At 56.2% G+C, this 23,460-nt stretch overlaps 9 protein-coding genes across 9 annotated transcripts; 5 read left to right on the top strand and 4 right to left on the bottom strand.

Moving 5' to 3' along the window:
* Window positions 1-297: 297 nt before the first annotated feature.
* On the top strand, window positions 298-1,384 carry F5Z01DRAFT_316930 (uncharacterized protein). The gene has a single exon (XM_046259000.1). The coding sequence runs from the start codon at window positions 593-595 to the stop codon at window positions 1,289-1,291; it is 699 nt and encodes a 232-aa protein (XP_046122015.1). The 5' UTR covers window positions 298-592; the 3' UTR covers window positions 1,292-1,384.
* Window positions 1,385-3,283: 1,899 nt separating this feature from the next.
* Window positions 3,284-4,167, bottom strand: F5Z01DRAFT_645059 (uncharacterized protein). Its single transcript, XM_046262818.1, has 3 exons — window positions 3,975-4,167; window positions 3,733-3,924; window positions 3,284-3,681 (listed from the first exon to the last, which is right to left on the bottom strand). The coding sequence occupies exons 1-3, from the start codon at window positions 3,975-3,977 to the stop codon at window positions 3,649-3,651; spliced, it is 228 nt and encodes a 75-aa protein (XP_046122016.1). The 5' UTR covers window positions 3,978-4,167; the 3' UTR covers window positions 3,284-3,648.
* Window positions 4,168-4,319: 152 nt separating this feature from the next.
* F5Z01DRAFT_633093 (transcription initiation factor IID, 18kD subunit-domain-containing protein) lies at window positions 4,320-4,847 on the top strand (the record flags this gene model as incomplete). The annotated part of the gene is made up of 2 exons (XM_046261914.1): window positions 4,320-4,380; window positions 4,441-4,847. 2 exons carry the CDS (start codon window positions 4,320-4,322, stop codon window positions 4,845-4,847), a joined length of 468 nt encoding a protein of 155 aa, XP_046122017.1.
* A 1,214-nt stretch (window positions 4,848-6,061) lies between these two features.
* F5Z01DRAFT_633094 (putative AAA family ATPase pontin) lies at window positions 6,062-9,419 on the top strand (the record flags this gene model as incomplete). Its single annotated transcript, XM_046261915.1, has 7 exons — window positions 6,062-6,606; window positions 6,677-7,478; window positions 7,669-7,715; window positions 7,749-8,016; window positions 8,072-8,839; window positions 8,896-9,227; window positions 9,287-9,419. The coding sequence occupies 7 exons, from the start codon at window positions 6,062-6,064 to the stop codon at window positions 9,417-9,419; spliced, it is 2,895 nt and encodes a 964-aa protein (XP_046122018.1).
* A 1,207-nt stretch (window positions 9,420-10,626) lies between these two features.
* On the top strand, window positions 10,627-13,434 carry F5Z01DRAFT_317483 (uncharacterized protein). Its single transcript, XM_046259005.1, has 2 exons — window positions 10,627-11,346; window positions 11,482-13,434. Exons 1-2 carry the CDS (start codon window positions 10,959-10,961, stop codon window positions 13,146-13,148), a joined length of 2,055 nt encoding a protein of 684 aa, XP_046122019.1. The 5' UTR covers window positions 10,627-10,958; the 3' UTR covers window positions 13,149-13,434.
* Window positions 13,435-13,513: 79 nt separating this feature from the next.
* Window positions 13,514-17,966, top strand: F5Z01DRAFT_733596 (dynein associated protein-domain-containing protein). The gene is made up of 2 exons (XM_046266745.1): window positions 13,514-14,218; window positions 14,272-17,966. The coding sequence occupies exons 1-2, from the start codon at window positions 13,826-13,828 to the stop codon at window positions 17,851-17,853; spliced, it is 3,975 nt and encodes a 1,324-aa protein (XP_046122020.1). The 5' UTR covers window positions 13,514-13,825; the 3' UTR covers window positions 17,854-17,966.
* F5Z01DRAFT_645068 (uncharacterized protein) lies at window positions 17,967-19,502 on the bottom strand. The gene has a single exon (XM_046262819.1). It carries the CDS (start codon window positions 19,177-19,179, stop codon window positions 18,007-18,009), a length of 1,173 nt encoding a protein of 390 aa, XP_046122021.1. The 5' UTR covers window positions 19,180-19,502; the 3' UTR covers window positions 17,967-18,006.
* On the bottom strand, window positions 18,964-21,195 carry F5Z01DRAFT_317585 (uncharacterized protein). Its single transcript, XM_046259006.1, has 6 exons — window positions 21,026-21,195; window positions 20,796-20,972; window positions 20,690-20,737; window positions 20,346-20,631; window positions 19,480-20,288; window positions 18,964-19,422 (listed from the first exon to the last, which is right to left on the bottom strand). Exons 1-6 carry the CDS (start codon window positions 21,110-21,112, stop codon window positions 19,312-19,314), a joined length of 1,518 nt encoding a protein of 505 aa, XP_046122022.1. The 5' UTR covers window positions 21,113-21,195; the 3' UTR covers window positions 18,964-19,311.
* A 598-nt stretch (window positions 21,196-21,793) lies between these two features.
* Window positions 21,794-23,034, bottom strand: F5Z01DRAFT_670749 (uncharacterized protein; the record flags this gene model as incomplete). Its single annotated transcript, XM_046264604.1, has 4 exons — window positions 21,794-22,377; window positions 22,450-22,621; window positions 22,687-22,935; window positions 23,014-23,034. The coding sequence occupies 4 exons, from the start codon at window positions 23,032-23,034 to the stop codon at window positions 21,794-21,796; spliced, it is 1,026 nt and encodes a 341-aa protein (XP_046122023.1).
* Window positions 23,035-23,460: the final 426 nt, after the last annotated feature.

The following is a 23,460-nucleotide window of genomic DNA, read 5'->3' on the forward strand; positions in this document are numbered from 1 at the left end:
ATACGTAGTAGGGGCGCAAGCGACTAACTAATTATTTTTTTTTCTCTCTCTCTCGGAGTGTGACACGGAGACGCCTAAAAATGCCACCACACACGCACCTGGCGCATGGTGGCTCGCCGGTGGTGTGTGACTCCACGACAGGACTCCCTCCAACAGGAGACATGAGACTGCTCGTAAACCAGCACGAGAATCAGGTACTGGATGCCGCTCTCGGCAGACTGGACCCAGAAGTTAGAACCCAAACGTGCGTATGACGGGATGGGTGGGTGGGTGGCTCAGGGCGTGTGGCCGCGCAGACAGGCTAGCAGAAAAGGAGGGAGACCCTGCGAATGCAGTGGGATTTATTGAGTGACGGCCCCCACACGCCTAACTAAACTCATACCTGTAGTAATTAACAGGCCCCTACTGTCAGTACTTGTACTAGGCACCGCCGTCCAGTGGCAGCACCAGTCTACCAGAGTCCAGACAGAGGGCCCTGTCCATCCACAAGCGTGCGAGGGCCGTCGGATCACGAAAAAACTGACAATTCAAAGAGGACCCTGCCCCCGTGAGAGCGACTGACTCCTGACTCCTGAGGAATGGGATCGTCCTGATGGCGCACACCACATTGAGGCGCGGCGCGTGCCAAGGCGAGACTGATACCTGCATCCGCGCCCAATCCCCAGTGGCGAGCCAAGTACCCGACACTAGCTGGCTGGCCGCTTGCACCCATCCATATCCATCCATCCATCCATCCACGTCGTCGTTCATTTCCCTTGCCTACCTACCGTATTGTAATCAAGTATGGCAATCCGTCCCTCTTTATGCTGTTTTGGTATTTTGGCCCAGATCGATCCGTCCCCATCGACCCTGTTCGTCGTTGCCTGACAGGCTGGACTTGACCGACGCTCCCCACCCGGTCAGCTCGGGTCATCGAGTCAGCGCACTTGTCGCACGTGCGTGTCGCCGTCTCCAAATTCAGTGTCGGCTGTGCACGCGATGCAGTCGACTTTCGTACAAGAATAATAGCAACTGGTTGGTAATTACTGATTGTCCTTGTACGTGCTGTACAGCATGGCCAAGGCAGCACGCGGGTATCATCACGTTGCATCAGGATCAGCTTGAAATTAAAGCAACAGAAACGAGGCGCAAACCAGAGGCCAGCAGAGTCGCAGGGCGCATGTTCGCTCATTTCTGCCATGCAGCAGCAGCAGGCTCATCCCTTGCCTCACCATCATCAAACTTGTGGTCCTGGCAGACTAATAACTTAGACGGACGGGGAAAAGCAACCCGAAGCATGGCGCCTCGCTAAGTTAGATCCGGCAACTGACACCAGACTAACTCGATTAGTGCAGCGCGTAGCATCGTACCTTTTCCGTAAGGGAGGGCTCGCCAGAATCTTCCATTCTGATTCATCAGTCGCCTCGCTTTCTTCAAGTGTGTTGCACTCGCTTACGACTGGAGTAGTGCCAGATAGGTAAAGTCGTCACCATTCACATGGTCGTGACTCGTAATGGCAGCAGCGTGCAGCCTCGTCAAGCCTCGCACGCAAGCGGTCCCTTGCAAGTAATTAATACTATTATACGTATTATTGTTGTCCAGTCCTCGTATGCATGCATTTCATCATGCGTCCGTCTTCGCTCCAATGGTCACCTTTGGCCAAGGGTTGTTCGCAGATATTACGCATTCGTTAGCCTCGTTCTTGAGTCCTTGACTCACTTCCCCATGCATGCTACGGGCCCTCGTCGGCGTCGTCGCCCAGCCTCACGAGACCAGGCAACCCTCGGCAGTGAGGTCACTCGTGATAACAGAGTCCCCAAAGGCCAAGGACCAACAAAAGGACCCAGTCTGTCGACATGATCGAACTGAAAAGGGCGGGCCTCGGAGAGTGGATATCCGCCCGCCCTCCCCCCTGAGGCCCTGACTGACGTCGCCTGAAGCCACTGCGTGGGTCTCAGCCCAGCGCATCGGTGTCGTTCACGGTTCGACCGTCGACGTTCCCCTTTTCTTGCTTTTTCTGTCTATGAATCGTAACAGTGGTGATTGTTACCTTAGTTTCGGACGAGTTGATTAGTGTGATGCGTTTGACGCCTCACTCCGTCGCGGGGGGGGGAGGTCCCCGTGGCTCCTGTCTGTGGCCCTCAGACATGAATGGTAGACCGCCGTTGATATTGTCTGCGCACTGCGCAAGGCCATGTCCTTTGCCTTGACTTCTGCCTTCAGCGAGACTTACAGGTGATCTACAAAGTTTACCCGCCAGAAGCAACAAGCATCGTCGCCGTGGACAACATGGGTAGCCCGATTGGACTCCGTTGATGCTGGCCGTTCGCATGTCGGGATCAGCAATTGCAAATCTGCGCCAATGCCCCCCTCAGACGGCACGCGGCATCACCAACGATTGATGCTTCTTCACCTGGCTGCGAGCACCTGATAACTATCTGGGCATGGAACAGACTGAAGTCACGGAACGGTTGTGTGCGAAATTGTGAGGCTGCTTGTAATTAATTAAATCACATCGCTCGCTCACCGTTTCCTTTCCAGGCTTCCCTGCGATCCCCTGCCGATCCAGCGCCAGGGTTCCGTTCTCCACCGATTTATCACGTGGAATTGTTCGAAATGACCAAACCGGACGTTTGACGCCGGCTCCTAAGTTACCTAGTCTAGACCCGGATGCCGGATTTGAGAATCGAAACGGGTCGATTCTGCCCGGCAATTGGTGCGACCTTGAAACCCACTGCGCCTCGTAATGATGATATCTGGTGATCAAGTACGTACTTGTACAAGAAGGAATGGTGCGCTGCTGCGAGGCCCTGCGCGAATTGGCCGGCTTGGAACTGCGTGCAGCAGTCCGTCCGTACACCATATCATGTCGCACGCCACCGCTGCAGTCTGTGGCTTTGAGGCGGGCGCCAGGCGGACGCCGCTATCCAGATTCTCGCGTCGCACGAGGCTATCATAATTCATCACCCGCCGTGGCTCAGCATCGGAGGCGCGTGAAGTGGCATCTCTGAGCAAGGCAGAGGCACAGATCAGTCCGCGCTTCCGCCAGCCCAGACGTAGGCATCCATCCTCTGGGGGGCTGCGAGCGTCCCTCCACCGGTCAACGGTATGCAGTAGCCAGATACGCCCACAACAAGCCTGACGGTAGATACGTAAAAGTGCACAGATAGATAGAAGCTGACAGTCGACTTTGTCGCCATGTTCATATATCATTCGGACGTACAGAGGTGGTCCAAATGGGGCTGATAAACCCCCACGTCAGGCGACGTGGAAGGCGTGACTATTGCCGATGAGAGATGCCTTGGTTCAAGAATGACAATGGTATTCAATCTGCTTTTTGCTTCCCATGGAAATAGCTAACGTCTGCCCTTGTGCTCCTCAAACTCCCGGCTCCAAGTCTCCATGGGAGGATGGACAGTCCTCCCTTCCGGATCCAGCGCTGGGCGTGTTCTGGAGTGATTATGATCCCATCTGTGCGCCGGTCTGAATGTACGCATGAAGCATCCCGCCGCGTCGAACTCGGGCAAGCAGAGCTCTAGCTATACGCACGCACCCAGTCGAACGGAGTTGGGTATACCGTTGAGCTTCATGGATTGCGTGGCAACCACTTATTCACATCCTGTTGATCGACCAGTATCTGGCCGGGCACTTTTACAATCCCAAGATCGATCATGATGCGCTTGAGGGCATCAAGATGAAGCCCTTTTCGGCCAGTCAGCAACGTCGCGTGGAAGCATGAGGGAGGGCACTCACGGCCATAAGCAGGCAGCATATGCTGATATATGGACTCAGCCGTTCCCCTATCCGTGCGCATTTCCAGAATATGCCAGTGATGCCGTCCTTGTTGCGGTCCATGATGCCTGGGAAGAAGCTGTGCACGTAGGCGCTGGTGCAGATGAGTAGGAGAATCACGAGCAAGAGTGATTGAAAGTTGAAGAGGGCCGACTAGAATCCTTGTCAGATGCACATTCGACAGATGTCCGAGTTCTCCTTACCATTTTGGCGATCAGTGAGTGCCGTCTAAGCGTGCTTGTGTTGATCCAAGGCTCTGATGTTGATGGTTGTCGTTGTGGAAATGTCACGTAGCTTCAACCCCCGTTCGGGTGCAAGGATAGCCCCACTACAGGGTAGCCAAACACACTCGGGTCACCAAACTGCACAGCTATCGGTCGTTACGCAGCTTGCCTACCTCAGCATCACTTAGACAAAACTACCACAACGCCCACCGATCGCCACGCGTAGCACGCTGGAGATATCGCACTCTTTTCAGTGCATCGCGGTTAAAATATCTTTACGGACTTGCGAGACAAAGTCGGCCGCGCAGCCGCCAAACCGCCATCATGGAGCCACGCGCGCGTGCGGCCAAGAACGTTGGCAAGATGAACTTCTCTGTCAACGACTGTACGTGTCAAAATGGAAGCCATCCGTTTCGCAAGCTCAAGTGCTAACACATCTCCCTAGTGAGCATGATTCTCTTCGCCCACGGAGACGTTCGCGAGCCCCTACCCGAGACCGTCCGCGTATTCGACGAGATCCTGACCGACTTTATGCAATCCATCGCCTTTGAAGCCGCACGCGCCGCCCAGTACTCTGGTCGCCAAAAGATCAAGTATGAAGATTTCGAGTTTGCCTTCCGAAAGAATCCCACCTTCCTCGGAAAGGTGCAGGAGACATTTGAAAAGTCCAAGGAGATCAAGCGCGTCCGCGATATCATGCAAACCGATGAATCCGCACTGGCGAAAGAAGTGGCCGAAGAAGAGAAAGCGCAGGCTCGGAACGCGGGCAAGTCGAAAGCGGCGGACGAGGAGCTTGGAGAGGCCGATGACGACGCTGATGCGCAGATGGACGCCGTTGGCAAGAAGAGATGAAAGGCATCGTCGGGCGTGGTCTCGTGGACTGCCCCGTGGGATATGGACAATGCATAGGTACCGCGCTGGCGTTTGGGAATGTCGTTGCTTTGGGTCGAGGAACAATACCCGGAGTTCAGGTCGATTCTATCAATGGGGACAAGAGTATATGGCTGCTGCTTTGAGGCACTGAACTTGGGCAGTTCAGCCTTTCATCTGCATTTAGCGCAAGATTGATACATTTCACCAGGTCAAGAATAGAAAAGGCTTCGCTGGAAGATGGACTGAAGACGGCATCTCAGTACATGATATGTGCTTCGATATCACGTAGAAAGGCATCTCGCCTAAGATGCCATGCGGGAAGGTGCCTTGGGGACCAGGATTGGCACCTTCTCAGTGTGCCAGATGAGAAATCAGTACAGGTACTCTGAGATACCTTCATCCCACCAGGCAGCCACAACCTGAAGATACACTCGTCGCCAGTCGGCCTTTTCTTCTCTCACAGATTCACGATAGCCTTGCGGGTGTTGAAACCCGCGTCCGGGCTTCGGCGTCAATCCGACGGACGTCCACCATCGGCGCTGTGGGGTTAAACAAGTGCGGCTTTCGCCTACTCCGTATATCGCTCCGACCCACCAACGAACGAGGCGGGTCTCCAATGACGAAGGCTAACTGTGATGTCTAGCTGCAGTTCACGCAGCGGGAAAAGTCTTCGATCGTGCATAGCGGCGATATCGGGCAGAGAAGTGCAGGGTCGGCAGCGGGAGCAAGTGCAAGTCGTCACACTATCGCAACCACGGTTCCTGCTGGCGGCTGCTCGGTTTACGCGCGCAGGCTTCAATGATATTGCTTTGTTGGTGAGATATGAATCGTTATGGGTACTCAACCACAATGTCAGAGATATAAAGTGAGAACAGCGCGGTTGTTCCAAGTCCAGTACCGAGGTGGGAGGTTGGGGTATCGAGGTTCGGAGGTTATACTGCAGGTATTAGCCACATCCTTGACGATGGACCGCAGTCATCGTCCAACTGCATGGCCGGCGTCGTCCGCCAGTGCCTGTGCCTGTGCCTGATCTTCTTTCTTCAACACAATCGGCAGCATGCTGCTGTGTCACGAGTCTTTAAAGTCTAAATTTCGTTGACCAACGAAGACCATTTTCTGTGACTGGCGCCAGACCTTCGCACTTCTCATCGCTCCTGTCTGATATCTATTACACAACAAGCCCCATCTCGGACATGGTGAAGGAATCCGGGGCCCCGCCGCCGCGCTACACGGAGCCTCAGGGCTCATCAGTGGCAGAATCGGCAACACACTTGACAGTCGACGAAACGCAACGCCAGCCTCGCAAAGAGAGTTCGACACACGACGATGGACGGAAAGCAGCGCAGTGGGCTTCCGAATCTACACGACATCTATCCCCGTCACCAGCACCGAGTGGCCGTATGTCACTTGGGCCAGAGTCACCATTCAACAATGAACGCCCTGAACTGCCGATGGAGCAGTCCTTTCTCCAGAGGTTCTGGGCCAGGAACAAAGGACCCGTCCTCGTCGCTACGTCACAGTTCTTCGGGGCCTTGATGAACTTGAGCGCCCGTCTGCTCGAAACAGAGGGAAAGGGCATGCACCCGGTGCAAGTCCTGTTGATGAGGCAGTCCATCACATCCCTCTGCTGTTTGATATACATGTGGTGGATGTCGACACCAGGTGGGCCCTTTGGTACGAAGGATATCAGGATCCTCCTCCTGATACGTGGGCTATCGGGCTTCTTTGGCATATATGGGTAAGCCTGGCATATTGATTTCCCCCTGTGCATATGGGGAATGTTTCTCGATTTTGCTAACATCCGACAGCATGTGGTACTCGATGATGTACCTCCCACTGGCCGACTCGACCGTCATCACGTTCCTGGCTCCGGGTATCGCTGGCTTCCTCTGTTACTTCCTCCTCAAAGAGCCTTTTTCGCGAATCGAGCAGATGGCGACCCTTGTGGCGCTGTCTGGGGTAGTTCTGATTGCTCAACCTCACTCACTGTTCTCGGCTACACCTGAGGACGAGCCCTCCTCGAGCGAGCCTCCCGAGAAAGGTCTCCCGGGGCTTGACCACGAATCCACGCCCGAGGAACGGCTCGTGGCCGTTGGTGTGGCGCTTCTTGGTGTTCTGGGGGCGTCGGGGGCTTTCACCACGCTACGGATGATTGGGAAAAGGGCCCATCCATTGATCTCTGTCAACTTCTTTGGCATTGTATGCACCATCATCTGCCTTGCTGTACTCGCCCTGGCCCCAGCCCTGGACATTTCACAGCCTGCGTTGCGCTGGGTTTGGCCCGCCTCTGCCAAAGCGTGGAGCCTCCTCTTTGCCCTCGGAGCGTTGGGCTTCGTCATGCAGTATCTGTTGACTAGTGGACTTCAAGCTGACAAGTCGAATCGCGCAAACGCCATGGTGTATACCCACATGCTGTTTGCCGTCAGCTTTGACAAGTGGGTGTTTCATCATGAGATGAATCTGATGAGTTTCGGAGGATGTGCATTGATCCTAGGAAGCGCCATCTCGGTTGTCTTGATGAAAAAGCCGAGTCCGCCAAAGGTCGAGGACGTTGAACGACAGCATAACCATAACAACCTACTGGGCGAAGGAGAGAGATCACCCATGCTGGTAGGTGTTGGTGGGAGCAGTGATGATATGCCGCTGTCACGTATTTAGAGATATACTTGTAGCTGGCTTTCAAACTGTATAGACGTGTCAATGACAGCCACCGTGTTTCAAGGTCCTTGCCACAGCATTCTATTGATTAATGCACCACCTCAATCACACCTTTAACATATTATTGATTCTGAGTCTTCAGCATCCCATGCAGTTGTCAGTTGTTGAGGATGCAAATATAGATACAGGGTAGGCTGCAAATGCGATTTAGTCACGTGGCAGGCTCCACACCGCGGAAGGAACGCGCTGCAGCGAACATCTGCGCGGCGTCGAGCTGGCTGGGAGGGAGCTTTCGCCGATCTCAACTTTTTGCAACACGACGGCAACGCCACGAATTCAAGCCAAGATGGTACAAATTAGCGAGGCCAAGGGCAGCAAGCGCAACAATCGCACAGCGGCGCACACACACATCCGCGGTCTTGGCTTGCGAGACGATGGCAGGGCAGACGCTCAGGCGGGTGGCTTCGTAGGCCAGGGTGCTGCACGAGAGGTCAGCCATGGAGCCCGCGAAACGTCTAATTGAGACGCTGCTAACAACTGTGTAGTCATGCGGCGTGGTGGTTGACCTTATCAAGGCGCACAAAATGGCAGGCCGCGGCGTGCTGCTGGTGGGCAAGCCTGCCACTGGAAAGACGTCGCTCGCGCTCGCCATCAGCCAAGAGCTCGGCACGAAGATTCCCTTTGTCCCCATCACCGGCAGCGACATCTACTCGACCGAGGTGAAGAAGACGGAGGTGCTGGCGGAGTACTTTCGGCGGGCGATCGGGCTCAAGGTCCGCGAGACGAAGGAGGTGTATGAGGGCGAGGTCACCGAGTTGACACCCGAGGAGGCAGAGAACCCGCTGGGCGGATACGGCAAGACGATTAGCACGCTGTTGATCGGACTGAAGAGCGCAAAGGGCCAGAAGAAGCTGCGCCTCGACCCTAGCATCTACGAGGCCATCCAGAAGGAGAGGGTCACCGTGGGCGACGTGATCTACATTGAGGCCAATACGGGCGCCTGCAAGCGGGTCGGTCGCTCGGATGCCTATGCGACCGAGTTTGACCTCGAGGCGGAGGAATACGTGCCCATCCCCAAGGGCGAGGTGCACAAGAAGAAGGAGATTGTGCAGAACGTGACCCTGCACGACCTGGATGTCGCCAACGCGCGCCCGCAGGGTGGCCAGGATATCATGAGCATGATGGGGCAGCTCATGAAGCCCAAGTCGACTGAGATTACCGACAAGCTGCGCGAGGAGATCAACAAGGTCGTCAGCAAATACATCGACCAAGGCGTCGCAGAGTTTGTCCCTGGTGTCATTTTTATCGACGAGGTGAGTCTCGAATGGCCAACTGTGGTTCTTGCCGGATCAACTGACATGATACAAAGGTGCACATGCTTGACATTGAGTGCTTCACCTACTTGAACCGCGCTCTGGAGTCTCCCATCTCGCCGATTGTCGTCCTCGCCTCGAACCGCGGCGTCTGCACGATCCGCGGCACCGATAACATCATGGCCGCGCACGGTATCCCCCCCGATACGCTGAACCGCCTGCTCATTGTGCCCACTGTGGACTACACGGCCGAGGAGATCAAGAGGATTGTCCAGATCCGGTCATCTGTCGAGGGCATCTCGCTCACGGGCGCGGCCGTCGACAAGATTGCGGACCATGGCGTACGGATCAGCCTGAGGTATTGTCTGCACTTGCTGACACCAGCGAGGTAAGCTATTCGCATCCAATCCATGTTTGACTCTCGAAATGCTAATTTGACCCCAACAGCGTCCTCGCCAAGGCCAATGGTCGCTCCCAAGTCGATGTACAGGACGTCGCGGAAGCCGAGGATCTCTTTGTCGACGCCCAGCGTAGTGCTGCGGACATGGGACCCGGGGCCGGCAATGAGTATATCCAATGAGCTTGGGTCGGTCACGGCGACCCGGCAAAAGCAATACGCGGTATTTACGGGCATAAAATAGGGTGGCGCATTCGGGAGTTTTCTGATTCAATGGCGTGGGGGCCCTACTTATGATAGAACGATGTTGTGAGATTATTAATGATGTATACCAGAACCATACTCGTCCGTCCCTGTCTAACTAGTTCGACGAAGACCTCCACGGGCAAATTGCGTTTACTTGAGTTGAGGCAAATGCGGTTTCAAGCCAAGTAATATCTCGGAGAATGACTGCTCAGAATAGTCTTGGTCTCAGCATCCAGCCACATCATACGGTACGCCTTGGGCGAGAAGCAGTGGGCATTGTGGCCCACAAAGACAACGACCATGACATTTGACAAGTAATAACAGATCACACCCGCGTTCCTGTCACATATTGGAAGGCTGTCGTCTGAGCGTCTCTGAGAGCCAACTACCAACCTAGACCCCCGCAACGTCGAGAAACTACCTATCTTTGTTCCCTGCATGAAGCACATACCAGCAGTCACGAATTGTGGCATGTCTACATATGAGCCAAGGCCGTCGGAGCCTGGTGGCACGTCCCCATTGTCCTTTTTTCACCCGACGCAGCATTCCAGTGAGCATGAGCATTCCTTCAGTGTGGTGCAGGGACAGCAGACCCATCCGACCACCCAACTCTAAAAATAATGGCACTGTGTGTGCTTCAAGAAACGAAGAGAAAGAAAGAAAGAAAGACAAACGAGGCTGCGCTGGCACATATGACCTGAAAGAGAGCAATAAACAGGGCCGTGAGGTGGTGGCTATGCTGCATGACCAGGGTGGCTCGTGCTGTCCGGAGAACAAAGACAGAGAGTTGGTTGAAAGGGAACCACTATGATGTGAGGGAGGTCGGCTCGCTCGCTTTGCAAAGCGCCCACATTGTGAATGTAAGAATGCACGCACGCTGCTACGTACGTAATTCACAGCAGGATCACCACGTTGCCGCCAAGGTCTGCGACTAACACAGAGAATTCCTCGCAATTATGGTTAATGAAGGGGGCTTGATTCCGGCTCGGTGGCACGCACAAGGTGACAGCTCTGTTGTATTGTTTGATGCGTCGGACCATGGTTCCTGCTCCTCCACACCAGCCCCGGGACAAGCTCAAGCTTGAGTGCACTGTGAGGGCCTTCTGACCAGCACTTGAGTGAAAGCGTCAGTCCAGTCAGTCCCTCAGGCTTGGAGGCGAATGGGGCCTCTGACCGGCAACAAAGGCCGGATCCTAGCACGTCCAAGACGATCAACGAACGGATCCTCAGCCAGGCTGAAGTGCAGGCTTTGCTACTCCGTCATCCGCTGCGACAGGAGCACTGACCCTCGCGCTTTGTTCACTTTGGCCTTTGCCGGCTCTTCCTTGCCTCCTTGTTCGCATCCTGCGGACACCGTCTCGTCCCATTGTACCTTGGTTCAAGCTCGAGGACGAGGTTTAAGAGCTCAGCCCTTTGCTGCTACTTTGCCGTCCGCGATCAAGCCTGGAGCAAAGGAGATCCCTTGTGTCAGGACTCATGGCTGAAGTTGCAGTGCCTTCGAAAGCTCTAATGCCCGTGGCTTCCGGAAGCATCGAGGTCCCAGAACATAGGACTTGGGGCTTGGTTGACGACAATTCCGAGATGGAGTCCGTATCAATGGATGGGAGGGCCAGGCTCCCGCTGGCCAAGAGCTGCTCACCAAAGACAGGCTCCTCGCCAAGCTCTGCTCCAGCGTCGCCGAGAAGCGAGGGCCGTCAACATGGCCACAGGACCATGCACAACAAGGCCGCCATGGAGAGTAACATGGCCGTATCCCGCCGCGTGGAGGACCTCAGGCCGGGTAACATCAAGGCTACAGGTAGAGGGGCCAGTGATGAGCACTGCACTTGTCCTCAGCCCACCAAAGTTCCTCGACCATGTAATTGTGAGTATTCCGTTTGACAAGGCGTCAGCATATGCCTGCCCTGCTCGCTTGCTTTTCGCTTGCTTGCTTGCTGGCTGGCTGAAGGCATATGCGCGGAGCGAGTGTGATTATGAAACTGACCTCGACTTTGAACAGCATTCATTCTGTATCGCCAGAGCATGTCAGCCCAGGTCACCCAGGAGAATCCTGGGCTGTCAAATCCAGAGATATCCAAGATTATTGGCCAAAGATGGAAGGAGGAGTCGGAGGAGGTCCAGAATCATTTCAGAGCCGAGGCGCTCGAAGCAAGTCGCAAACATCGAGAGGCACATCCCGACTACCGATACCAGCCGAAACGAAAAAGCAGCACCGTGGTCACGAAGGACTCGTACACAGAAGAGGAATGTCCAAAGTGCGGAGGTATTCGTTTCGTGAGCACTCCCGTATCGGCGACGTCAGCGTTCAAACGCAGCATGGATGACCATTTGGGTTCCGCAGACGAGGGCAGGCAGTACAGGGCGTCGAGGGATGGGGCACGTTGGCGAGAGCAGTACTCGGCAGATGCATTTGATTCGAAAAGGCGGAGGCTCGCCGAAACAGCAGACTCACGAGGTATGGCGGCAATCAACACGCAGCACCCCCAAGGCTACTCTGCTGGTGCTGGCGGCAGATATGTTCATGTCGACACGCCCGTACCTCATCAGCAAAGCATGATGCCACCACAACACCGTCAGATGGCGCCGCCGCCTCGACCATACGGCGGCCACCCGCCGCAATATGCCTTGTCTGATGCGGCACATCAGGCCACCCATGCCTCACCTCAACATAGAGAGCAGCATCAAGGGCCTGGCGCAAAACAATCTGGGCATGTCGTTGACCCTCGCGACCCGACAATGACGCTGCCGCCCTTGCATACAGCCCTGACACCCGCCACTTCGTCCGCATACGACCAGCTGAAGTTCAGCCATACGCAACAGACTCCTAGCACTGCTGCGAGATCGCGGCCTCACATGGGGTTACCGAATGGCCTGGAATTGACCGACAAGACACCGAAAGAGCAAATAGTCGGCCTTCCCCTGCATAAAAAGCTGGTAGCCACGACCAGGATATCGCTACCCCTACCACGGCCGGAAGAAGGCCGAGGCGCTATCATCGCTGTCGAGGGCATGGCTGGCGCAGCCTTGCGCGACGTGTCCCACGCTGTCGAGAAGGCGTTGATTGTGTGCCAAGAGACTGTAGTGACAAGCTGGTCCAACGACTCCGAGTTCGCTGAACAGTGTGCCAAGGGCGAGAGCATTCCCATGTCGAATGCACTGGCCACAATATTCAAGGATATTCTCGCGTGGCATCGCAAGTCCGACGAGATGACCCGCTTCGTACAGGGTGAGAGCATTGGAGACTCGCCTGCGCGAGCCACGCATGGAAGTCGAGGCAGCTCGCCGCGCACGGAGCAAAGCAAGACGAAGACGCCAGTCGCCCTCGTCAAGGGCGGATACAGCGTGACAATGTCAGAGCTCTTTGCGTGCGCCACGAGCCACGACAAGGACGCCTATAGTCCCGTCGATCACTGGCAGTGGATGGCGACGCTCTGGCGCGGCATCGTGGGACCTGATCTCATTGTGTATGTTCGGATGTGTCCCAAGGACGAGCTGGAGAAGCTGAAAACGGTCGAGTTCCAGAAAGGTCAGGGCGTCATGATGGTCCGTCTTCCATTGGATGGGCAGTTGGACGACGCGACGGAGCGACGGCTCAACTTTGAGATCATTGAATGGGTGACTGACGTGTGGCCTCGGATGTTGCCCAGTGAGAAGAGCAAGGAGTAGGCATGTTGGGGGTGTCCAATGCGTGGAGGCGTTTGATGGCGGAGATGGTCATTCCTGGGGAGTTGTATGAGCGTTCAGTTGGTGTGATTTTGGATCTAGTTGAGAAACGAGGTACAAGTATTCGCATCTAATAAGTACGTAGTATGAAACCTGCGACCACGAGGAATTGAAATCAAACAAACGAACTTGCCCACGTCGTGAACTCGGAGAAGTTGAGCTGTAAATACATGTGGCTCAGCTGGTCGTCGAAGCCACAGGCCTTATCGATAGACCCGGGCGGGAGTCGAGGTGGGGCTGATTTGAGCCAAGTGGCAGAGTCAGGGGCACCTACAATAATACAGCCTATGGCAAGAGCTGCTGGATTTGTAGCCTGAGTTAGTACCCACCTCCAGGCGGCAGCTACCCGCTTTTCCTATCCGTGGACTGGACTGGAGGCGCGCCTTGACCAGGCATGACCGTGTCGGCACAGACGCCATACATTCGTTCTTTGATGCCATGTTACTTCTTTGTCCGCATTGCAGCTGACGAACTCATATCCAACAAAGCCAGCTGCTCCCTTGAAACCGAAAAAAACTTGACGACACCCTCGACCGACCGGCCGACCGATTATCCTCTAGCTGGTGGCACAATGCTGGCTCTCCTATCTACACCTTTACCACCCTAACGCGACGCACATCATGGCAGACCTTCGGGCCGGCCAGGCCGTTCTCCTCAAGAATGGCCTGAAAGGCACAGTCCGTTTCTATGGACAGACTGATTTCGCGCCAGGCATCTGGGTCGGCGTGGAGCTGGAGGAGAACGCGGGCAAGAACGATGGCAGCGTCAAAGGCATCCGTTACTTTGACTGTGCCAAGGATCATGGCATGTTCCTCAAGCCTGAAGCGGTGCAGCCCATTGCACAGCCGCCCGCCAAGGCTCCCCTGAGCAAGCCGTCACGGCCGAGCAGCTTCAATCCTGCGGCTGGTCGAGTCTCGGCAGCAGGCGACGTGGCCTTGAACAAGCGGAGGAGCCTGAATGCGCCTAGTCCAAGCCCTGTGTCCAAGGCGCCTAGGCCATCTAGCATGATAAGGGTGAGGCATACAACCATCTCTGGCAGGGTGCTTTGATGCTAATTGAGAACCAGTCTCCAGCCAAGTCGCCAACCAAGCAGCTTGCGAGCGGGCCGCCAAGCTCCTCAACCTCCCGAATAGGCACTCCTCTCGCTCGCGTACCATCAGTCGGGTCAAAGACACGCCCCCCTGCTGGTGGCACAAGGACGTCTATGGGGCCTCCTGCAGCGCCTGCGACGCGACGGCCAAGCGCTCCAACCACTACAGCACGACCGGGCGGCGTCCCAGCACGGACGCTCAGCGGGCGTTCTTCCTTGGCTGGACCACGGGCTGGGGCTCGTTCAGACACATCACGAAGACCTTCGGCAGATTCTGGTGCTGGCAGGGACAGCGGGAGAGAAGACTCGGCAGACGGAGTTGGCTCCCCGCTGAAAGACGAAGTCGAGATACTGTCGCCGCAACCGCGCAGCCCTGCCGCTACACGATCGAACACAGTCGAGAAGCTCACGGCGTCTGCCAACGGCAATGGGGCGAGAAAAAGTCCCGCGGCCGGACGTGCCCGTGATGCCCCCGGCGGTGCTGCAGCTTCCACACGCGAGCTGGAAGAACTCAGGGCCAAGGTCAAAATCTTGGAACGCAAGCGCGGCGAGGATAGGGAAAAGCTGCAGCAACTCGAAAAAGTCCAGGGCGAGAGGGACAAGTTTGAAAACATCATCCAGAAGTTGCAACAGAAATATCAGCCTCTACAACAGGAGAATTCGGAACTCAAAAGGGAAATAAAGGAGGCTCAAGACAAGTTCCAGTCTATCGAGGATTTCCAGGCCTCTTACGAGACAGACCTGGAAATGGCCAGGTTGGACCGCGAATTGGCAGAGGAGGTCAAGGACTCTCTCCAGTACGAGCTTGACGAGCTCAAGATCCGAGCACAAGAGCTGCAGCTCGAGTTGGAGCTCGCCAAGCATGAGAATGAAGGACTCACCGAAGGCATGAGCTCCGAGGAGAGAGCAAGTGCCGGCTGGCTGCAAATGGAAACAGACAACCAGCGCATGCGGGAAGCGCTTGTTGCGCTACGGGACATAACGCGAGAGACAGAGCATGATCTGCGAGACCGGATACAGACACTCGAGGAAGAGACAAAGGACCTCGGCGAGCTCCGGGAGCGATACGATAACGCGCAAGTCGCTCTCCAACATACCGAGCAGCTTGTTGAGGAGCTCAAACTCCAGCTCGACGACGCGCTTGGCGCCACCAAAACCATCGAAGACCTGTCGGAACAGAATCTTTCCTTGCTGGAGAGGATTGCGACCCTCCAAGGCGCTGTCGAGGAGCTCGAGAGCCTAAATGAGCTCAGTAACGAGCTCGAGGCCAATTATGTACAGCACAACAAGGAGCTGATGACTGAGATCGACTTCAAGGACGCCGTCATCCAGGAGCAGGCTCGTCGCTATGATGAGCAGAGAACCAACCTCAACGATCTCGAGCACACGCTATCCCGCTTCCGTGAGTTGGTTACGACTTTGCAGAGCGATCTCGACGACATGCGCGCTACGCAAGCCGTTACCGAGGGCGAGTCCGAGAAGCTCAACGAGCGGTCGCGTGCGATGCAGGATCTGAACATGAAGCTTCAGATCTCCGCCTCCAAAGCGCAGGCCAAGTCGATTGATCTCGAGTTACGACGCCTCGAGGCGCAAGAGGCAGAACAGCATCTCGTCATTGTCAAGCTCTTTCTACCCGACAGCTACAAGGAAGATCAAGATTCCGTCTTGGCATTCCTACGTTTCCGCCGTCTGGCTTTCAAGGCTGGTCTGCTGAGCAGCTTCATTAAGGAGCGCGTTACCGGGCAGCCCCAACCTGGCCACGAGAATGACAACATTGCTGGCTGCGACGCCATCGACAAGCTTGTGTGGCTCTCGTCCACATGCGACCGGTTTGTCCATGACATGTCATGCTGTTCCGTCGAGCAATTCTCGAAATACGAGAATGCGCTCCACGAGCTCGAGTCCGTCGAGCGTGCACTCAATGGGTGGATCGAGGGCTTGCGCCGCGAGGAGTTCAAGGAACAGAAGTGTGCGGACGAGCTCCAGCGCACCATGTCGCTCATGACGCACCTCGCCGAGGTCCATATCCCCGAGAGCCTCGCAAGCTTCGCCGATGAGTGCCACGCCAAGTCTGTCACCATGCACAGCCAGCTCGACTCTGCAGCGTTGGTCTTGACGACTCTGCGGAACATGGTGCAAAGGGTCATCCCGGCGGCGGGCGAGGAAGATGAGCTTGCCGAGCACTTTGCCCAGAGAATGGACGCTGCCATTTCCAAGACCCGTAGTGTCAAGGTCGCGGCACAAAAGACGGTCCGTTCTCTCGATGAGCAGAAGAAACGGTCGCTGGCTCTGCTTCCCGAGACGCGCGACTATTTCGAGCAAACTGAGCATGCGACCCAGCAAGTGGTCGATCTTGCTCGCCATGTCGGTTACGGCGTGCACAAGCTGATGACCCAGGACGAAGGCCGCACAGAGCCCTTCACCTACATTGAGATACAGGAATGTATCCAACGCCTGGTCCTCGAGGCCACGCTGGCCAACGAGTCTGATATCCTCTCCGAGTATGTCAAGAAACTCGAAGTCGCCGGCAGTAAGTTCAGCGATTTGTCCGTCATGGCAGACGATCACGAGCAAATGGTCGAGTTCGACGTCGGTGCCGCCCCTTGGAAACTCCGCTCCGCGCAGCTCAAGGCTCTCAAGACCGTTCCGCTTGACGCCGAGGAAGAGCTCCGGCGGCTCAAGGAGGAATGCTCCGAGTCTCGACGCACGATTGCTCAGCGCGATGAGAACCTCAGTACTGCTATGCTCAAGATCGACACCCTCGAGGCCCGCATGCGTGATGCCCAAGCCAACTTGGAGCGCATCACGACCTTGCAGACTGAGTTGCAGGCTGCTGGCGAGGAGGTCGCTGGCCTCAAGGAGGAGATTGCAAAGCAGGACCATGAGCTCAAAGACCTCGAGTCGGAGCGTGACAAGTGGCAGAAGATTGCCAGCGATAGCCAGGCCTTTGCCGACACGGCCGATGCGGCGGGCGCCAAGGCAGGCCAGGAGCGTGCCGTTGCCACTGCCCGCGAGATGGACGCGCTCAAGAAGGACATTGACAGTCTTCAGGCAGCCGTGCGCTTCCTGCGCGAGGACAACCGCCGCGCTCGTCTGACCGAGCAGCCCAAACACGACTGGCTTGCGGAGCCCCTCAAGAAGCCTGCCAGTGCCGCCGCGCAGCACAGGGCGCTTGTCGCGTCCGAGGGCCGAGATGTGCTCGGCGAGCTCGTGAAGATGGCTACCTCGTCCACCGTATTCGACTTTAGCAAGCTGCCCGAGGACAAGCTTGCGTGGCGTCCGGCCCGAGCCACACCGCAGTACCACGCTGCGAAACAGCGTGAAGACTACGAGGCGTGGAAGGACTGGCAGTCGTCGGTACTGAGGAAGACGGAGCTGCTTACGATTGGGAAACGTGCCGGTAGAGAAAAGAGGCTAATGGCAGACCCAGCAGCGCGCTTGCAGATTCGGTTGCCCGGCTCTGATGGCAAGATGCTGGCCGGGTCTGGACAACGTGTACAAATCGTCGGATCACAGGAGTGGGAGTCCCTGCAGGGCCGACTGGGCGCGACTGCTTGAGTTGAAGTTCCGTTTGTCTTTGTGTAGTGGGAGCGGATACCCCTGATCATACTGTGTTTTCTTCCTTTCAAGCCGCAGAGTAGCTTTGTGAAAGTGTGTATAGCCATCCATCAATATTCATAATTTGGCATTTCTGTATCGTGACATTTTCTACTATGCTTTCCCCTTCTTCTTCTTGTCCTTCTTCTTCCCACCGCCCTCGTCCGCGCCGCTCGCATTCCCACTGCCGCCACCACCGCTGCCTCCCGCTGCGCCCCCCATGAGGGCGGCCATGGGGTTACCTCCGCCCTGCATCTCACTCATCATGTCCTTGAACAAGTTCTCCGAGACGCCCCCGCCCGTCATCGCCGCGCTCGTGTACGGCAGCAGCTCGCCCATCTTCCAGCCGCGCGGCACGGCGGGCCTGGGGTACGGTTTGCCCTGCTCGGGCTGCAGCTGGCCGCCCATGCGGACGCGGAGGCCGATTGAGTCGTCGTCCGTCGGGTTCTCCCTCAGGTGCTGCGCGATGAGGAGGTACAGGTGGTGTTTGTTGGTGACGTCGGTGCCGGCGCCGGCCTTTTTCAGCCCAACCTTGACCCGTCCCGGGTTCGCCCAGTCCTTGGGGTGCGTCTTGTCCGGTTCGAGGAGGGTCGGGAGACGTAGTTTCGAGCACGCATTGGCAATCTCGCGGGCCAGCGGGTCCTTGACGGCGAGGGCCTTGCCGACGCGGCGTCCCTCGGCGCGGGTGCGTGCGGCGTCAAAGTAGACGGGGTAGAGGCATTGGAAGGAGGCGTACTGGGCGCGGTCGGTGGAGCGAGGGAGGTTGCTGGGTTGTTGGGTGTTGGCGGGCGCAGGGACGGCGGCGTTGCGTGGAGGCGCCGGGGCCTGGGGTTGGCGCTGGCGGATAATGTCGCTGTCGGCAAAGTCGTCAATGTCGACTTCGGAGGGGTCTGAGAGGGAGCGGCTGTCGTCGTCCGAGTCGGAGACCTCCTCGACGCGAGGATGGTGCGACATGGCTGTGGTGTTTTGTGGCGATGCGATGGGATGCGATGCGGGAGCTGGGCTGGACTGGGGGAGGCTCAGAATTGAGAGGTGAGGTTGGATTTGGTGGGGTTCCTTCTCCCTCGTGCGTGGGGTCATCGAGGTACGTACCGTACCTATCTCGGAGAATTGTGGGACAACGACTTCAACATGCAACGACAAACTCCAAGGGCTTAAGACGTGGTGATCGTTGCATTTGTATTGACTGATGGAAATGGTCGAATATAAGTATATACCATATTGTTCGTAATATAAAGGAGAGCGGTGGCGACAGCTCCCTGCCACCGTACTTATGCATACATACATGTATGCTCCAACAAGCAGTCTGTCGTCTCACAGCAATATAATCCCACACCGTAATAAATGTTCCATGGTCCTGGTGTGGAAGGCACCTGGATTCCTGGCAAGCAAAGAGCCCCTCCAAGCAAGGTTACATCACTAATTGTTCTTGTCGATATGGGGGTTCTTAAACTTGGTATTAGGCGGATGCGCATCGACAGGAAATTTGCAGTAAGGGTGCGTGCAAATATTGCCCTTCATGCTCGCGCACTAATGTCGAGGTCAGCATCAGTTCCTCCCACAGATACCCAAAAATCATAGACTCACGTGATGTCCGTATATACAGTCCCAGTTGTCACAGTCTTGACCGCGGGTGCAAGGGTTCAGCCTCGTAAGATAAGCAATTGCATCGAGTTCGTCGTCTGTGGGATCGTAGTCGTGCACAAAAACGCACACGTCCTGCTTCGCGCATGGTCCACGTAGAAAGTGGTTGTTGCATAATTTGTCATTGTCCTTGCGTTTCTTCACCTCCTCGAGCACAGCCAGATTAGGGAAGATGGGGTCGTCCAGGCCACGCGGGCCGGGGTTCCAGTCGGGGACTTCCAGCACTATCCTTTTACTCTGCTTCGCAGCGGTCGCCTTGGTCTTGCTGCCAATGTTGACCGAGCGTGCGGCGAGCGGCAGCGTGATCTTGGGGGGCGGGCTAGCAGCGCGTGGCTTGCTCGCCAATCCGGCCCAGGACGCCGTCGGCAAGTCCTTGGGTGTTTCCTTGGACAGGTTTGGATACGCAGCTGAATCGTGCTGTTGGGGAGCTTGCGGGGGCGGTGTCGGAATTGTCGCGGCTGACATAGGCCGCGGTGAGGTGCCGACGACTGGTGAAGCACTGTGCTCTGTAACGAGGGTCCCTCGATCACCTAACTTGCGCGTGCGAAATAGTTCATTGTCCATTCGGAAGATATTGACGTTTGTAGCAACCAGAGCGGGAGCCGTGGGCACACCCTCGAGGATGCTGACGCGCCGTCGGGTATAGTCGTCGGCCAGGACTTCATCCAGAAAGGGCGCGTAACCGCCATCATGAGATATACCAAGCAGCACCTGTCTACAATTCGAATTCTGGAGGTGCCATCGTGCATTCTCTGAATTTTGGTCAGGTCCATCTGCACATTGACGTAGGGAAGGGGGATTTTCCATACCTCGTATTTTCGCGTCCGCCCGCTCCTTGCCATGGCCGACGTCCACAAAGTCAAAAGCCGCCTTGGCCTGTGAGAAGCCCAGTGTGAAGTCCCTAAAGTCCCTCTCGTTATAGATAAAGCCATCGCGGACCATGGCTCGCCCCAGGCCTTGGACGTTGGCGACGACTTTGGCGGAAATCTCCATCTCGCCGGCATACGTTTCACACTGCTGCGCCACAGCGTTGCGCAGCGCGTACGCTGCCTTCTTGCCGCCCTCGAGGCCTTGTCGAACATATGCGTCGTCAAACTGGCGAGTTAGCGCGCGGGAACGCTGCAGGTGGGTGGGAAGAGTGAGGCGTGCGTACAATTAAGCCATCCCCATCGATCAAGATCATCACATATGGTTTTCCGGTCTTCTTGGCGAGTCAGCTTGTGGCGCTTCGGCAACCTGTGCAATCTTCCTGCGCTCACCTGGTAATATTCTTTTTGACGGATTGTTTTTTCGTATGCTTCAATCTGTTTCTGGAGTTCACGGCGGGAGCGGACCGCGTCATTGTAATCGAGCTTTGTCTCTTCGACCTGTTCGCTCAGACGCTGGTTCTCCGCACCCAGGTTTCGCTCCAACTCATCGCAATACATCAGGACGTCCTGCACACTCAGTCATTAGGAGCCTTCTCATCGTGAGGTCTGACATTGTTTACCTTGATCAGCGTATCTGATGTTTCGCGCTGGGCCTGCATGGTCTTAAAGCGCTCGATGAAATGAGGCACGCCATTTTTCTGAGCCATCGTCTGGTGCGTGACTGATCACAAAGGTCGGGACGCTGGCAGGCGGTGAAGGGGGGAAAGCCAGTGCGTGCAGCAATATCAATCGGCCACCAAAGCCAAAGCTACCTGATATCGGTGGGACGTGATGCGTAATGTCGTAAGGTATGAGCAAAGTTCGAGGAAGCTTTTCAAGTGTGGAGTTTGCTGTTTGCTGGACTGTTTGCTGCTGTCGTCGGGTGGAAGTTAATTTTTCCTCTTGTTCCTGGATGGACCGATCTTGGCATCCAGTCGACGCGCCACTGGTCACACCGATTGTGAATCTGAATGGTTGCTGAGTCGCAGGCCCGTGAAATGAAAGGCGAGAGTGAAGAGCAGGTGAAATCGTGCCGTGAGTGGGATGGATGGGTAGCTTTGTTGAACCAGACTTGGCAGCTCTCCCAATCAGGTAAAGCGCACTCGCCATCGTAGCCGCGCGCCTCCTGGACGTGCACGTCGGGGGCATGAGAGAGAGGGAGAGAGAGAGAGAGAGGAGAGAGACTTGGTCGTGACCCTTTCCCCGTCTGTTGAAGTGCTTTGAAGATGGAGATTCTGGAAGGAGTGCGCTGAAATTGTTCCAAGAACTATTCAATTTATACCCTACTACATTCGCTAGCCAAAGTTCCGCTAACCCCGTGACTGTCTACATAGCCCAAGGGCTAACCGTTAGTTCTTCCCCAAGAGCTCCAGGTAATGCTCAACAAGGCTCTTCACCTGTTCTTCATAGTTTGCAAACTTCCACCCAAAAGTCTTCTCCGTCTCAGACACATCCAGCCGGAGAGGCCTCGAGGGCTGGGTTCCCTCCAGGGGCAGCGTGCCGTCGGCCACCGCCTTGGGGAAGTTCCGCCTAACAATCTCCTTGGCATCCTCCCATGTGGTGCCGTCCAGACCGCCCGAAGAGCAGAGGTAGTTGCGGTTCCCCTTGAAGGCAGGGTTCAATGCGTCGATGTGAGCCCTGGCAACATCGTTGATGTGGACTGTGGCGCCGAGGGACGGCATCTCGTTCTTGTTGTTCAGCAGGATACCCAGGGTACTGCCGTTGCTGCCCTTGCCGACGTCCTCGGGGGTGCGGTTCAGTTCATTCTTGCCCGTCACCATGCTGGGTAAGATGTTGACGACCTCGAATGCCGGCTTCTCCTCCTCGATAAAGCGCGCCGTGGCGGCGTGAGCCCCTGCCTTGGCCACACCATAGGCGTCCATGGCGTTCGCGAACGGACCGTCCAGGCTGGTCGGGGTGTACGCATCATTGGCTGTGGGGACGAATTCGTGTTATTAAGCTGCGCAGACGGGGGGGGGGGGGACGATGGATTGCCTCCACGTACCGGTGAACACCTTCTCCGTGTCGGACGAAATAACGTATTCCCAAGTCAGGAGAACGGCGATGGAAGACGTGATGACGACCCTCTTGATCGTGGGGACCTTGGTAGCCGACTTGAGCACGCCAACCGTGGCATTGACTGCCGGGTCGACCAGGTCGCGCCTGTAGTCGTCGGACTGTAGAAGATGGCGGTTAATGTCTGCTATGGGCATTATGACTCTAACAGAGGGAGTGAACGTACTGGGTAGGGAAGGGGAGAGGCGACGTGGACGACACCATCCGCTCCGTCAAGGACACCGTCGAAGGCGCCAGAAGCGAGTAGATCCGGAACCACGGTGAATTCGACCTGGGTCAGATATGGCTTGATGGGTTCGGTGGCCTTGATCTGCTCGGCTTGCGCTGCGTTGCGGATCACCGCGCGCACCTTGTAGCCTCTGCTGAGGGCCTCGACAAGCACGCGGAAGCCCACATGGCCGGAGACACCAGTGATCTGTGAAGACGCCTCTGGTCAGTATCCAGACACGCACAAGGCGCATGCACAGCGGTAGCCATGTATGGATGGACATACGACGAGGAGTTGCTGAGACATTGTGTTGAAGGCGTGGTAGACTTGGGCGTTCTGTCAGGGCGCAGACGATAGGATGTGATGTAGCTGTTGTTGATGCTTGATTCTAGTGATCAAGCCCATCTGCAACAACGGGCTGGGCGAAGCCCTTTCATCAATGATGAGCGCAAGCAGCATGATGCCTGGCGGTTCCCTTGGTTGGTAAAGGCGAACATTGGTACGAAGCCCTGCGGAATATTTTGTCATTAAATCCGATGCACCTTAGTAAGGTACCTTGTTGATGCGTGGAGGACGGGTCTGGGAAGCTCTTTCCCTTTCCCTTTGAGTCTGTCACTAGGTAGTATGCATCCGAAGGCTCTTTCCCCCTTCGCAGCAAGTAAGAACGGAGCCGGTGCTGAATTACCCTGCGCTAGCGCCGGCAAATGATGACCCCCAAAATGCGGATTTAAG

This window comes from Emericellopsis atlantica (genome assembly GCF_019669845.1).
Source record: "Emericellopsis atlantica unplaced genomic scaffold F5Z01scaffold_3, whole genome shotgun sequence".
NCBI lineage: Eukaryota > Fungi > Ascomycota > Sordariomycetes > Hypocreales > Bionectriaceae > Emericellopsis > Emericellopsis atlantica.

What these genes read in the sequence shown, in the direction of transcription:
- F5Z01DRAFT_645059 (XM_046262818.1), bottom strand. An exon ending in TATGCTGCCTGCTTATGGCC is followed by an intron (nt 3,682 to 3,732) that starts GTGAGTGCCCTC and finishes CTGGCCGAAAAG; the next exon opens with GGCTTCATCTTGATGCCCTC.
- F5Z01DRAFT_645068 (XM_046262819.1), bottom strand. Translation starts at nt 19,179, where the DNA reads ATGTATGTATGCATAAGTACGGTGGCAGGGAGCTGTCGCCACCGCTCT.
- F5Z01DRAFT_317585 (XM_046259006.1), bottom strand. Translation starts at nt 21,112, where the DNA reads ATGGCTCAGAAAAATGGCGTGCCTCATTTCATCGAGCGCTTTAAGACC. An exon ending in GGCGGACGCGAAAATACGAG is followed by an intron (nt 20,289 to 20,345) that starts GTATGGAAAATC and finishes ACCAAAATTCAG; the next exon opens with AGAATGCACGATGGCACCTC. An exon ending in ACTGTATATACGGACATCAC is followed by an intron (nt 19,423 to 19,479) that starts GTGAGTCTATGA and finishes CCTCGACATTAG; the next exon opens with TGCGCGAGCATGAAGGGCAA.
- F5Z01DRAFT_317483 (XM_046259005.1), top strand. Translation starts at nt 10,959, where the DNA reads ATGGCTGAAGTTGCAGTGCCTTCGAAAGCTCTAATGCCCGTGGCTTCC. An exon ending in AGTTCCTCGACCATGTAATT is followed by an intron (nt 11,347 to 11,481) that starts GTGAGTATTCCG and finishes GACTTTGAACAG; the next exon opens with CATTCATTCTGTATCGCCAG.
- F5Z01DRAFT_733596 (XM_046266745.1), top strand. Translation starts at nt 13,826, where the DNA reads ATGGCAGACCTTCGGGCCGGCCAGGCCGTTCTCCTCAAGAATGGCCTG. An exon ending in GGCCATCTAGCATGATAAGG is followed by an intron (nt 14,219 to 14,271) that starts GTGAGGCATACA and finishes ATTGAGAACCAG; the next exon opens with TCTCCAGCCAAGTCGCCAAC.
- F5Z01DRAFT_316930 (XM_046259000.1), top strand. Translation starts at nt 593, where the DNA reads ATGGCGCACACCACATTGAGGCGCGGCGCGTGCCAAGGCGAGACTGAT.